The 15480-nt window shown below is 43.0% G+C and overlaps 1 protein-coding gene across 7 annotated transcripts in view; it reads left to right on the top strand.

The window, feature by feature from the left end:
* Mpped2 (metallophosphoesterase domain containing 2) overlaps positions 1 to 15480 on the top strand; it is a 171816-nt gene that overhangs the window by 88487 nt on the left and 67849 nt on the right. For all 7 annotated transcript variants that reach the window (XM_060371399.1, XM_021651470.2, XM_060371398.1 and 4 more), the window contains one exon: positions 3334 to 3559. In XM_060371399.1, coding sequence (XP_060227382.1) covers positions 3334 to 3559 — 226 coding nt within the window. The remainder of the gene's footprint in view (positions 1 to 3333; positions 3560 to 15480) is intronic.

Raw genomic sequence — 15480 nt, 5'->3', positions numbered from 1 at the left:
ATCTTGAGATTGAAGAGAAACCCCGAAAAATTTATGGTGTCTGCTTTGGAGGTGTTTGCTAGCAGTGCAGTGGCCGTGAGTGGCAGCTGGACTTCATATCGTCACTATCCGTTTCTTTTCGGAGGACAGAGTCTCACTCTGTAGCGCAGCTTGGTCTAGAACTGTGCCGGAATGCTGGGATTACAGGCCTGAGCTAACACACTCAGCCCGTGGGCCTCTATAATGGGACACAACATACTGTCTCTGATTGCCTATCGACCCACTCAGAATCTTCAGCTGTCCCATGAACTGATGGCTGGGCTCCCATATTTCATTCATTCATTTGCTACCATTTTGGCATTGTTGCATGTAACTGACCTGTACTGTTGTTTATTCAGAAGTGCTCTGACAGTAACATAGAGGTATATATTATGTGTATATATACACACACATTTATACATGTACGTGTATGTTACATAAACTTTGTTACATGTATATGAAAATAATGCTACAAACCACATTTACACTAGCTCTCCAACTCTGCATTAAAAAAATATACAAACTACTTAACATTTTATCGAGGACTCTTCTTCATTCTGCCTAGAGTAATCCTGTCTGTGGTTCCCAGGACACGCCGTCTAATTCCAGGAGTTCTCCGGGTCCCACAGAGCAGGGATTTCTCCGGCGTTAGGAAAGCAGAATATGGCCTCGCTTTTTACTCAAGTGGGTCGGCCTAGATGGCCTGATCTGAATGAAATGGATAAAGGCAGCCACCTCTTTGTCTGACAATTTGAAAGTGATGCTATTTGAATACCAAGAAGCTTGAAGCTTGACTGCAGAGCCTTCCAAATTAATCTAGTCTTGTGGGGGAAAAAAAAAAAGAAAGAAAAAAAGAAAAAAAAGAAAATGCCATCAAGTAACAGGAGATTTGTCAGCCGCCCTGCTTACACTTTTCATATAAAACAGAAAGGTTGGCAGATTATAGATGAAAGGTCACCTCAGCAAAAAAGAAAATCTGTCAGACAATCTCATAACATAGGTAACCCAGGGCGGAACTTGGAAACTGCTATTGGATTCTCAGAGTGAGATGAGTCTGTTGGCGGCGTGTAAATATCATCACTGCTCCGGCGCCTGTTCATTTTGGTGGCTCCTTCCCTAGCGGAGTCTCTGAAATCTGATTTTAAAAAGACACCGAGGACACTTGCTTTCCTGAGGAGGATTTACTTGGCGGAAGTTTCACCTTTTATTTCTTGTTTGTTTGCTTTGAACAGCTGAAGGGAGTGGGAGGGGGAAGCACTTTTTTTTTTCCCCAACATCTCAGTCTCAACTGTTCTGAACCAAAAATCTAAAATGAGGACAGAGTGGGAATCCAGTGTGTCTTGCAACAGCAGTAGCATCTGCTAAATGAGTTTCCAGTGAGCCCGTCATCCCCAACAGAGGAGATAGATGGCCTTGGTGTGGTGTGAACCAGTAGCTAAGGCCCACTCAGGCAGGATCTGCCTCAGCACAGACTGCTGCTCTGGAAAACATTTTTAGCCTGTTCAGACTTGAGGAACCCCAGTGAATCTGTGGGTGCATTATCTAACCGCAGGGCTGTGACAGCAGAGTTGTGGGGCCTCACCAATTTCAGCACAAACAGTGCTGGGAATTTGAGGCCTTGTTAATCCGTCTTTCATCTGCGCTTCAAGCGCAGGAATTGCAAGAAACAGCAGCCCCATTCTAAGGCATCACACATCATGCTCCTAATTCCCCGACTTGTGTAAGCATGCCTCGGAGAATGGCTCCCTGCTTTCACTGCAGTCTCCCGCACAGCTCTGCAAATGACCGAGGCCAGAGGTGTATCACACAGCAGGGCGTGTGGGTCATTAGGTATCCCTCAACTCCTGGCCTCAGTGTTTCTCATTGCTGCACTCTGTAGAGTCTTTTCAATCACTGTTTTCATCCTTTCCTCTGGCTTCTCCATTACAGCACACGCTATGTATGTAACTCGGTTACCATTAGAGACTGAAAATCAAGAGCTTGTAATGTTATAAAACGTCACCGCTGTCTTAGAAAACACTTGTGTTAGCGGCCGCTTGGGCTTCCGGCTGCTGGCATGGCAGGGACTCTATGATGCGGTCTTTACAGCCTGCTCTGCTGAAATCCAAGTGCCAATGGCAGAAGTTACTACTGCTTGAAAAAAAAACTAACTCTTTTTCACTAAGCTTCCTTAATTAAATCATCAGCTCTGGCTTGCTGGTAAGGATCAATTCTTACAAGAGTCTTCCATTTCCTGCTCAGGGTAACCTTAATTCTTCCCAGAATAGCAGGCAACATTAATTTTGCACTAGACCCAGAAGTCTCAGCAAGGTGGAATTATATGTGCTACCATCCTACCCTTTTTCCCTCCAAAATAAAATAAAATGAGGAATAGCTCAGTGGCGAGTTTTGAGGGATGGGTAGCGACAGAGCAGCAAAAAAGGCATTAATCTCAGGATGGAGATGGCTGCTTGGTTCTATCTCCCCTTGGAATTTTGGTTCTTATAGCATCACAGTGAGTTATTAATATGTATGACCTGTACTTTATTCAAACATTATAAATCTATGCAGAAGTCTGGTGTTTGGGTTTTCCTTTATAGCTTTCATTCTTCTTCCCAGAATTATCTCATTTCAATCGGGAAACTTTTGCATAAAGAGCACACACCGAGAACTTACATTTCCATAGTATAAATATTAAAGGGGGGTTAAGCTTTACAGTTTCTTCTCCCATCCCAATGGGAGGAAATTTGGCCTTCCAATCACGGGCCCTTAATAATATTCTGTTTACTCAGAAACCAAAAGGTAAATGTAAAATTAGACTTGCAATATAGCATTATAGGTTCCTCATCTGGATGCACTGGAGAATGCTTAGGTGAACCACATCTTTTGTTTGAAGGGTGTTTTAAAAATCTAGCGTTTATGCATGCTGTTAAAAATACTTGGTTGTCTTTTTTTTTTTTTTTTTCCTAAGAACTAGACTGAGTCCAAGCCTTCCCTTTAGGATCATGGTCAGTCTTTAAAAAAAAAAAACAAAAGCTGGATAGTTGTGTGTAGGGTCATCATGGTGGGTCTGTAAAATCAAGAGAGAGAATGAGAGAGCTTGATGCTTTCTTACCAGCTGTCCATCTCAGGATAGCTTTCTATCTCCAGATGATTGTCATTTTTGGTAGCATAACAAGAGTAGGCATAAATTTTTGTTTACACGGAAATAGAAAGAAATGTGTGAGCACTTCATTGGGATGAATTGTCTGCTGACCATAGTCTTGGCTGTTGTATTTCGTGATGGAAAGTGAATGTGCTAATTGGTGCCTCCCCCCACCCTTCTTGTAATTACAGGAAACCTGCCATATGAATATAAAATTGTGATTGCTGGGAATCATGAACTGACATTCGATAAGGAATTCATGGCAGACCTCGTTAAACAGGACTACTACCGTTTCCCCTCTGTGTCCAAATTGAAACCAGAGGACTTTGACAATGTTCAGTCCCTCCTGACAAACAGTATTTACTTGCAAGATTCGGAGATAACTGTGAAGGGATTCAGGATATACGGTGCACCTTGGTAAGTACTCACTCAACAGGTTTTCTCTGTTTCCAAGTTGGGAACCAAGGAAACATGCTTGGGACGTAGCTGCCTTACATGAAAATGACTAGGCTGGAAGGAAACGTATTGGTTCATTGCCGACAAAACACATCATCTGGTATTGCTGCTCATCAAACAGACTCCTCTAGGAGACAAGGACGAGAGAAAAACTTTAGTAGACACGTATGTAGTTTTATGTGACATGTGTCTGTGCTACCTAGAGAAAGTTGCGAAAGACTACCCTATAGCTCTTCATAGTTGTAGCCATGCTGAACATTTCATGAGAGTGTTCTCCTTTCAGTTATACGGAAGCAGTCATGAAATGCCTGGCATGTAAAGCAAGTCCTCTCAAGCCTTTCTCCATATCAGAACTGGCCAGCTCTGTAGAGATAGCTTTTGAAACTCTAATCCCCAAACCTGATTCTCCTCCCTTCAAGAAACCCCAGATGAGACAGATGCTCAGGCAACTTGGAGGTGGTGATTGACAGCACAGTACTAGGAGTCTAGAATTGTGCTCTGGGACACATGGATCAGGCACATGTCCCAGGGGCCTTACAGAGAAACTCTGGATCTTGGTTCTGCCGGTTTTCATCGCCAGGTTTTAAAGAAGTTACTCTGTGTTGCTGAACCTTAGATTTTGTGCCTTTAAAATGGTGAAAATAATTAGTACCTGTTATCCAAACATATCCAAAGGATTATGTTGGTGGCACATGTAGAGAGAGTCTAGTAATTGGCCTTATCATTTTTCTGCTCTTGGCTTTGCCACTGTGTTTTGGGTAGAACTTGGGTAGTTACTCAGCCTACACCAATGTTTTCATCTCTCAAATGAGAATGTTGGACTGGAGGTTTTCTGTGTCAGACAATTCCAGGATTATCTATTAGCCTTGGGCAGACCAACTAACCTTTCACATCCCTCCTGGAAAAGCCTCCAAGTTCTTTGCTATAAGCTGGGGACAGGGCTGTAAGAGGAGTGGCAGGATGGACTCACATTGCCTCTTGGTGTGTGTCTGAAAAAAAATATTTTTCCCCTTACTAATTGGTATTTAGAACTGATAAGGGGTGTGGCAAGTACATGTTTGTAATTCAACCTGACAATGACTGTGAGTTCCTCATTAACTACCCTAAACTGAGCACTGTTTTATGTCCGTTATATCATTTGTCTAATTTAGTCTTCAATCTGCCTGTAGCATTTAGGAACCACTGTGATTCTCATTTGGCAAATAAGCAAACTGAGGCACAGGAGGTTAAGTGACTGCCTAAGAAACAGCAGGTAATAAGTGGCAGCCCTCCTACCCTGCAATTGTCCTTGACCACGGGGAAGATAATATGGCCAAGGGTTGAGCATCGAAGGTAAAGTGTGATGATTGGTGGTTATAATTTCCAGGTTCAGTTTAAATTTGGCTCTATTAAAATCCATCCATTCATTTTTATGCATGAGAAGATGGCAGAGGGTATTAGGATAAATAGCAGACATGAGTCCTGTTCAGCGGTGATTTGAAAAATGATCTCAGGGTGAAGCAGAGTGTTGATGTTTGTGGTTCTGGGTACCAGGAAGGATGTGGGCTTTTGGTACAGTTCTTAATACAATTTAATATTTGAGGGAATGACCTCTGGTTGTCAGAGAAGCTTGATGTGTTAGCTGAAATCATTTTTTTAAAGGTGTTTTTGAAAAATCTTCAGAAGACACTGGACATTGGGCTGTCCATGAATAGCTTTCAAAGATCCCAGGTTGCTAATTACTGAAACAATGACAGGGAGATAGAGAAAAGCATCCTCCGTGGCTTAAGCTGATTCAGATCTGTTTAGAGTAGAACTATCTAAACAAAATCAGAGCTGTGATGAATGAGGGGATGATTAGGATCCCAGGGTAGACATCCAAGTATCCCAAGATATGAAAACAAATTGGTAGTTGAAATATGGGGTCTGGTGGAATATGACTCAATCTGGGTCGTTGGTTCATGTTGCAGACAAGGGTTATATCAGAACTAGATCACTATCAGTTACAATTTTTTTTAAATCATTTAAAAAATTTAAGTTCAATATTAGAGAAGCCAGAAACTAGACAGCATTATTGTGTCTTGAAATGTCCTGAGCTAGTGTTCCTTGTGGTGTGCATTGAGGTTTTTTTTTTGTTTTTTTTTTGTTTTAGATTGACTCCTTTTTTCCTGCTGAATACTTATTTATAAAGAGAAGAATCTGTAGACAGGATTTGGGGCATCTGTAGATGGGATTAGTCCCGCCCACTGAGATGGTTTTTTTTTGTTGCTGTTTGTTTGTTTGTTTGTTTGTTTTTGTTGTTGTTGTTTTTATCAAGAATGCAGATACTGGTGAAGGGGAGATTTCCATTTCACCATATTCTCCTGAGACAGCAGTTGCTTTAATGTCACTGTGAAGAGGTTTGGTTTAAGTAGTTACTCCCAGGGCTACTGGATGCTGATGTAAGGATTTCTGCCTGAGTGTTTCTGTGCGGGGAAGACCACCATGTTTCCCCTTCCTACCACCATTCTTCAGTCTTTGCTTTGTTTGACTTTTAACATCTCCAAGCCTCTGTTTTCTCACACCACTTCCCTCACACGGTTGTTTTGAACACAAACTTAATCATCCACAGCATAGTGAAGAGTCAGCATTTGGGAAATGTACCTGTTGCCAGGAGCAGTGGAATATTGATGCTTTCTGTCCACTCTACTGGAGACTCTACACCTGGAATCAGATGGGTGTGTTCTGAACCCCGGCTCAGCTTCTGCTGATTGGATGATGCTAAATGAGTCGAGTGACTTCTGGATTTAGTATAGGAAACAGAAGAAATGATGCATTTCTTCTAGGCTCTTTCATACTTCAGCCACATAAATGTCCACCAAAGCTAGACTCTTCAAAGATAGTGCGTATTGGTAGAGATGGTAATTTAAAGGCCTTACATAATTTTAAACCTCTTGCACTATTAAAAATTTGTATAGAGCCCACAGCCCGCCTCTGAAGCACTCGGCATTCTCTCCCAATAGATATTTCAGAATAATAGAAACTAATTAAGTTTGACTTCCATGCTTTCCAGTGAAGTTTCTAGAAGAAATGCTAAGTTCTGAACTTATGGTACTGCTAGTGGTTTTCATTCAAAAACAGAAATCTAAACAAGCATCTTTATCCATGGGATTTCCATCCTGCTGTCCATGGGTTTCACAAAAGCAGGCGCCATCAGACCAAGGAAATTGTCCTGACTCTTGAGTTTTAAAAGTTGGAGTGTAGTCGATTTTTAAAAGACATGCTCAGGATGCACTAGGCTCCAGGGTTTTGCTCTGCAGCATCACCTTCCCCAGAAGATAAAATAAAATGGTAGCTGCATGCTTTAACATCCGAAAAGGAATTCATCTGCTCTCATTGTGGGTTTACAACACAACTGGAAGCTTCCTAAAGACTAGAGAGAATACTGTTGTTTTGTGGTTTACAGCCTAATCGGAGTTTATATACAGAAAACAGCCTGCAACGAATCTCAGCATTCCTGCATTTTTTGCAACTGGAATGTGTCGTGCCACTTACTATGTCTCCAATGAAGAGGATTTGCATGTGGCTTAATGGGTCTGAGAAAATGTAGTGTTCCAAACAGCAGAAGTTGTAAGCGTGGTGTTAATCTGGAAGGATACTGCCTCTTTGGAAAGATGGCAGGTGTAGATGAGTTTTTCGGGGAGCTTCTTGGCCTCGGGGGCAGGGCTCAGCAGGAACACAGTTTTCTGTGTTCTGTCTATACTCCTTCACCAACTCCTCCCATGAACCTAAAGAAAAGCAATCAGGCATGCTCTTTGATAATTCGCTCACAGATGCTTCTTAACTTCTGCCATCATTTCTTTTGTCCCTTTTGGGAGACAGAAGTGGGGGGGGGGGGGCATTGTGTTATCTGGACCAGCCTCTGGCTTTGAAAGCTCACAGGCTTCAGAGGGCTAGTGTTCAAGCTTGGCCTCCAAGATGAACCCCCTGGCTGCCCTCTGCAGCATCTTTCCCAAAGGCAAAGAACAATTAAAGAAAGGGAGGAATTCTAATCAGTCCAGTATTAGCCATTGTAGTAGTAACTAATCGCTTGCCTGTTCATACCAAAGGGGAGGTGGGATTTTGAAATCATCTTCATACTTTTGGTTACTGAACCTGTAGCAGGCCTTTTAATGCAAGCAGGCTTTAGTTTAACTCTCACACAGAACAGGCTGTGAAAATCAAGTGACTCTTCTATTACTGACCTCAGCTGCTCTTTTGAGAGTGACATTCTGTGTTAAAGAGGGAAACAAGCCCACACTTACTGACCAGCAAGCCCTGTTGCCAAAGGCATACAGACTCCGGCCATAGCTCTAGCACTCGGACTGGAGTGGTTTTCTTGTTCTGTGCTGACCCTAACCTTACCCCTCTTGCACAAAACCAGTCTCCCCTGGTGTTTAACGAACATGAGTGGGGCTTTGCCGTGTCTGGGAATTTGGTCTCTCAGCTGACCAAGAGGTCAGGAACAAAGAGCTCGTTTTCCACGTGAGAATGGGCACAGGTGTAATTTGTCAGATTTAGTGACTGTGGAGGAAGTGCCTTAACTTCTACAGCAGGAAAATTAGATCAAGCCCAGGCCTGGTAATTGTAAAATTGTCAAAAGAGGGAGAGAGGGCTCACTCAGTGTGCTTCATTTTCAAAGGAAGCATGAGCAGGGACACCCCCCCCTCCTCTGTTCCCTTCATTTGGCATCATAAACACGTTGAGTTCATTCATTCATTTAGCTGTAATTTCCTCTGCGTTTCTTGAAGCCAGAGTTAAGTGTTGAGTCTACTGTGTGGCATCGATAATTGTCTGTGCGCACATCTCTGCAAGGTTGCTGGCGCTGCCTCTCTGTGATCAGGGCGGCAGTGCTTTATGGTCACCCTGTCAGAAAAGCTTCAGATGTTTTTATTTCCAATTATAAGTTCCGTAATGCATCATGTGTTTTGCTGACAGTCTCCAAGTTCTTGAAATAGCAAACAAATTAACAGCAGATATTGACTGAGAGGATTAGAAAACCAATTGGCAACTCATGATAGAACTCAGATACAGGATTTGGGTATGATGGGCTCATTTATTTTATTTTCACAGTCATACTTTTGCAATTATCTTGGGCAAAAGAAGAAGGGAAGGACGGACAGAAGGAAGGAAGGAAAGAAGGGAAAGAATCGCAGTGTGTCCATGTTCAGCAGGAAAGTCTGTGCTAAGATCAGATTGGAATCACCATTAGTTCCACACACTTTGTAGGGATTCCAGCTTTTATTTGAGTTCCAAAAGATACTGGCACAGAAAAACATTGTGTGTGTGTGTGTGTGTGTGTGTGTGTGTGTGTGTATGCGTCTGTGTGTGTGTCGGTCTGTGTTTCTGTGTGTGTGTTAATCGAATATGCACCCTGCTTTTACTTGATTCAGTTTAAAGGCCCAGGCTAACATTTCATTTTGCTTGGCTCCAGGCCCACAAGCACAAAACCTATGGCCATTCTGCCCTGGTCTAGAGTTACAAGGTTCTGTTTACATTATTGCCTGTTTCAGAATGCAGCTGACTGCTCTTAAAGCCACACAGGATCAAATTCACTTCTGGTTTTAACAACTGCCTTGTTTATTTGAAAAAGGGAGAAAGCAAAACCAATTGGCTTTGCTTCCTACCTCCCATTGATAGCCAGATCTGCACAGTAAATACCGCCTCTAAGGCCAGTTTATACTGAGTTTGTCATGTTGGATCCAACTCAGACCTTTCTGCCTGCAGCTCCAACCAGCTTCTCCTCTGCAACCACTCCTGGTTGGAACCTTTACCTGATATGGGGGGGGGGGGGAGTTAAGAATCATCCGTCCTACTCCATTAGGGTTTGAATCAGCTATAGTCACCATTTAGAGCTTTGCTTGCACATGGCTGAGCTATCAGCAGACAGCACTGATAGACTCACATTTGGAAGGTAGTGTTTCACCCAGAGCTTATACAAATGATGTCTCATTTGGGCAGCCTAGAGTTCTGAAAAATCACATCATTCCTCAGGAGAGTCAATAAGACCCACAACTTTCAAGCACTAATCTGTCAGATGTCATGCTATATACCACTGCTTTTGGACAGAGTCCAAATTAGGGCAGAAGGTGACTGAAGTCCCAGAGCCAGTGTGAGACATAAGACCTGGACCCAGAATTGGAATAGTCCAGCAAGGACATCCCTCCACTGCTCAGACTGCACCAACTCAGCCTGTGTCCGCTCCTCCTTATCTTTGAAAACATGGCTGTTTCCATTTAATTATAAAAATGGCTTCACGTTAATCCAAGCCACACTGCTCTCGTGGGATTAAGTGTGCTTATGGAGAGGGGCAATAGAATGGTTGAGAAGAGGGGAATGATCTCATGTCTTCTTCGAGGTGTGCTTCAGGGAGGGAGGGGTTTTGAAGAAGAAAAAAATTACATCTCATTATGTTGAATGGCATTTTGGTCTTTCTGCTTTACTGATGCTCTGCACACACACTACAGATCAGGGGCCAAAAGCCTATTCCATATAGCCTCTCCCTCTCCCCACAACTTGAGCATCAGTAGTAAGAGGGGTGAGGGTGGCTGGGTATATGGCTCAAGCGCTCACAGCCAGTGGAAATGAGGTTGACATGGTGGGCAGCTGGGTGTTCTTCCATTCCTGTTAGGCTCCTCCTTTCTTTCCTCCTCCTTCCATTCCTCATAGGCTCCTCTTCCTAATTCACAGTTACCACTGGAAGATAGAAGGAGATTCTAATGTGGCTCTTCAAGCTCCACGAACATAACAATGACCAATCAGCATTGTACTCTGTGCTTACTGTAGTCTAGCTCAGTGCAGACCTACTGAATGCTCAGTCCATATCTGATGAGTAAATGAATGAGTGAACAGACAATATAATGGCAGCTGAGATATGAACCAAAGGTTTACACAAACAAGGTAGCAGTTGTAAGCAAAAAATGCTTCCAATACAAAGTCAGACAGAATTGTGACTGTAGAGAACAGAACACCAAACAAATATCTAAGCTGCGCCCCAAGCCTTCAAGAACAGGTCTGTATCCTTCCCGGGTCCTGGGGAGTGTGGGGAGTTCAGCATATCCCTAGGTGAGTGTGGCTCCATAACAGCAGGGGAAGGGGAAAGACAAATGTTCTTCAAGGCTGTGTTACAGAAGGGCAGCGCATTGCTGAGACTGTTGGGAAGTTCAACCAAGAGGACTCTGAACATCCTCTGGGAATTGCAGAGAAGCCACAGATGTCTGCTTGGTGGCTGAATCCCCACTGGCTGGATTCTTTGTGTTATAGCACAGAGATTCTTTGCCGTTTACTTTTGAGGTATTTGATAGACGGAGAGTTCTTAGCCTGTGCTCTGAACTATAAACGTAGGGTGGCTTTTCCCAGATTGTACCATTTAGTAAGCTGTTCAGTCTCAGTCCACATCATCCTGCCCATTGCTCTGCGTTCCTCCCTGTAGCTCAAATGTGTTCACACATCAGTCCAGGTCACTATGAGGGTTGCTTTAATGCTTCCGATGGTCTGTGATGAAGGTGATGTGGACCCAGTTGCCCTTCCAACTCTCCTTCCCTTCAGCTCCTGTGGCCTCTGCATAGCATCACCCCAGGACTCCCTTCCCTCCTCTTCCTGCAGGTCTGCAAGATGCCCGGTGTTTCACAGTACAGTCCGAATAGTCAAAGCTAGGCTGTATTCTTTGCTTGACAGGAAGACGCCCTCTGCTCTCGCAGGCAGCTCTGTGAGAGAGCTGTCAAAGCATGATGTCACTTATTGTCTCAGGGGTTCATTTGTGAGTGTGTGAGAAGCTTGGTAGAACACAGGCTTAGCCGCGTTAGAGTTAAGAATACATCCTTGCCATCGACCTTGTTGAAACTGGGCTAAGCCTTACTTGTTGCTTCTATCTTCTCTTAAAACATCTGTTCCTCAGGCTAACACTTCTAGATAGAATTTTGCAGGAGGAAAAGGTACCCCAAACACTTAGCTTCCTGTGTTAGACATAAGCAGGTACTACCGGATCTACTTGCCAAAGGAGGGAGGGAGACAGTTCTGTAAACTTGTGCAGGCTAGACTTCGATAAACACAATATCTAATCTCTCTGAGCCATCACTTTATCTGACAGATAGGCATGCAAACAGTAACTGTCATGTATGGAGGATAACCTATATGCACATATGTACAGCATGTGATCACACTTGGCCATGTCCCTATAGATGTGCCATTACCTCTCCACCTTGAAAAACAAGTGAGAGAATTAAGCACTAGAGAAGTTTAATAACTCACCCAATGATCCTTACTTTACAAAGAACCCAAAGAACTGGATATCCCTCAAATCAGACCCAGTCTGTGTGGCCCCATAGTTTTCTTTTATACCAGTTGTGTAGTCTTCAGGGAATCAATGAGAGATTGTGTATGTTAACCCCCTGGTACTCATTAAATGATAAGTAAAGCATCATTTTCCTCCCTGAATAGTGAGTTTTTAGTTCTCCAATGACTCTCGTTATTTTTGTTTGCTTGCTTGTTTGTGGTCATACTAAGGTAAAGAGCCAGAAATGAGGTAAATAGGAAATCTCATTTAAGAAAATGATTATCCTACAGCTGGGATATAACCTGTGATTAATATAAAAAATTAATAAAAAAATAAAAAATAAATCAGTAAACTCTGCAGTGTTTCAGAAAGTGGCATTCAATGGACAAAATAAAGATAGATAAGAGGAAAAAAAAGAAGAAAATGATTATCCCTGTGTAAGGTCATCAGACAGACAAGACAGAAAGATATACAGAGAGAGAGAGAGAGAGAGAGCGAGCAAATGAGTGTATCAGGAAGACAGAAAGGAAGAGAATTTTAAGAGGTAAATATTGCCCACTTCCTCTGGCATGACAAGTTGCCTATGCTCTGTGTAAGTGGAATCCATTTAGGAAATAACCCCTGTATGTCGGCTGCATTTGGTTCAAAAGCACGGAAGAATGAATAGATGATGGAAGAGTGAATAGATAGCTGTTAGATAAAGACAAGTGGAACAGTTTTAAGGTCACTGAAATGGAGTATCATTTTCAATGTATGAGTAACACTTAACAGTGTGTCCTCACCCAGGAAAGGTAAAGTTGGAAAGTGACTGTAAATTCATGTGGACTGTTCCATGAGGGCTGTTTCAACTTGAGACTAGAGGCAGGTTTGCAAGCCTCTGCGTTAGCAGAATGTGTGTAAATTCTCCACAAATCAGGGAAGATGTGCTGAACACCCTGCATTAACTGAAGACAGGATGGAAGAAGACTGCTCCAGTGTTAGAAAAGATCGTGTGTTAAAATAAAAACATAGTCACTGGGACTAACAATAGTCACATATGCCATTTGCATCAAAAAGAGGGGCAGGCCATTAGAAGAGAAGTGTCTGGCATCTATTAGGGCAGATTACAGGAAAGGAGTCTAAGTTAGAATCTGAGTCACATTCTTTCCAGGTGGAAAAATATCCAAGACAATGTTTGAAGGAGTAGGTGGTAGTGACTGGTTAATTTTGATACTGTAGGCATTATGGGTTTACAAGACAGACCACAGAAGGCAGAGGCAGTGCTAACACGTCTTACTAATTTACAGTAAATCAATGTTGAAGAGCAAGAAAGACTAGTGTGTTTGGAGAGCAGGAGTCAGGCCCAAATCCACCACTGATGTTTCATTCCTTCCTAAGTCTGCTTATGCACTTCCTGGATACGCTCTGTGCTAAGAGTACACGTAAAACTGAGACAGTGAGCTGCTGCTCCACTGAAGAACTGATGAGGACTGCTTTCCTCCCTGACCTTGAGATACTGTTTCTATTCACGTTCTGGGTTCTACCTATCTTTTTAATTAATTTATTTATTTATTATTTATTACAATTTATTCACTTTATATCCTGGCTGTAGCCCCCTCCCTTGTCTCTTCCTATCCTACCCTCCCTTCCTCATCTCCTGCTAGGCACCTCCCCTAGTCCACTGATAGGGGAGGTCCTCCTCCCCTTCTATCTGATCCTGGCCTATCAGGTCTCATTAGGACTGGCTGCTTTGTCTTCCTCTGGCCTGGCAAGGCTGCTCCCCACCAGTGGGGGTGCTCAAAGAGCCAGCCCCTGAGTTCATGTCAGAGACAACCCCTGGTTTCCTTACTAGGAAACCCACTTGGACTCTGAGCTGCCATGAGCTACACCTGAGCAGAGGGTCTAGGTCTTCTCCGTGCATGGTCCTTGGTTGGAGTACAGGTCTCTGCAGCTAACTTACTGCAGAATTCTGATTTTCCCTCCATGCCTCCCAGGGCTTCAGGGGTGATGGGAGGCATCTTGGAGAACCATGGTTCTAGAAGGTGAAGACAGCTGAAGACAGACAGTGGGGGAAGGGGTGTTTTTATTTTCTTCATTAAAAATTCAACTCCTAACTCATTATATATACATATATTTACACACAGACACACATGTTCTTGCACTTGTGTATATGGTGTGTGTGCATGTGTGTGCTCATGTGTGCCCATGGGCATATGTATGGTGCACTTGTCTTCCTGGATTGGCATGCATGTGGGTGTCCACAGCAGAGATTTAGCATCTTTGCTCTCTATTAAAGAAAGCAAGGTCTCTTGATGAATCTAGAGCTCACTAAATCACTCACATCAGCTTCCAGAAAATAGTGAAGCCACTTCTGGAGATCCGAACACCAGTCCTCAGGCTTCTACTGCAAGTGCCTTATGCGCTGAGCCACCATGACAGCCACCGGCCTCTGTTTTCTTTGAAGATCAGGAATCAGTAGAGAAATTCTTCTTGTTTTTATTTTTTTCCAGTACAAAATAACAGATACTTACCTAAAACCTGATCAGAAAGTGTTGGTGGCAAAACCAGCTGGGCATGTGCATTTGTGTTTGTAAGTCATCTCTTGTTCTTTCTATCTTGTTGGTATTAACAATTTAAGAAGAAACAAGTTTGTTTTGAAAAACTTAAGTACAGTTGTAGGTTTTGTTGCTGTTGTTGTGTTTTTGTATTGTTTAAAACAGCTCATACATAGGTAGCCTTGGAGAAGGAGGGTTTTAGGCTCAAGGGGCATTACCTGTAATGAAACTCACTAATGCTGTTTTCTCCCTTCAAGCTGGACCTGCAGACTCCATGCTTTTCTTGCTCAAATGCAACCTTTCCTAAAATAAGGTGAAAGACGCGGTGCTTACCTATTGGTCAAAAACAAGCAAGCAAGCAAACAAACAAACCCAAACCAGGAAGCCCAGGAGTGCCTATTCAGTGTTGAATCTGACCTTCTCTCCTTTACACAGATGTCACTAGAGGTAACTTCTGCGTGGTAACCTGTCTGGGGGCAGCCTGAGAGGAGGCCTCAGAATGGTGAGGGACTCTGCAGCACCCACTTGACCGTCCATCCCATGTGCTGCCGCTATCAAAGGGAAAACCTGATGTCCTGAGCATAGTGCTTTTTTTAAGGTTACTTATTGTAGGAATTAAACCTCTGGAGAGTTTAAAGTCCTAATGTGAAAAGCCCTAGAGATGAGGTGGCTTCTTGGGGCGTGTAGAGGTACGGCGAGTCAGTAGACACAGACTTACCAGCTTGGAAGGCAGTTCTGTGCCTATTGATTCACACCAAGTTTTCACTTTGAATTGGTTTTGCCCTGTTTCCACAATAAACAGAATAACCCAGTTGTTGATAAAGCAGAACAAAGATCACCAGAGGATTTCCATTCCCTCTGTCTCACTCAAACGTTTGAAAAATACTCTTGAGAATGACATCAGAACATCTTTGTTTTGCACATAAGAAAGAAATAATGGGGTGAAAAAAAATTTTAAAAAAAATCATCTAGGATAATGTACGGTGACCGTGCTTCAAGAGAGCACATAGCATTCCGTTCTTTTGTGTCTAGGGGAGGACTTGTGTGAAGGTAGATGAAACCTTCCAGGAGTCCAT

The sequence above is a fragment of the Meriones unguiculatus genome, chromosome 18 (assembly GCF_030254825.1).
Source record: "Meriones unguiculatus strain TT.TT164.6M chromosome 18, Bangor_MerUng_6.1, whole genome shotgun sequence".
Taxonomy (NCBI): domain Eukaryota; kingdom Metazoa; phylum Chordata; class Mammalia; order Rodentia; family Muridae; genus Meriones; species Meriones unguiculatus.
This window is presented reverse-complemented; position numbering and strand designations above follow the sequence as displayed.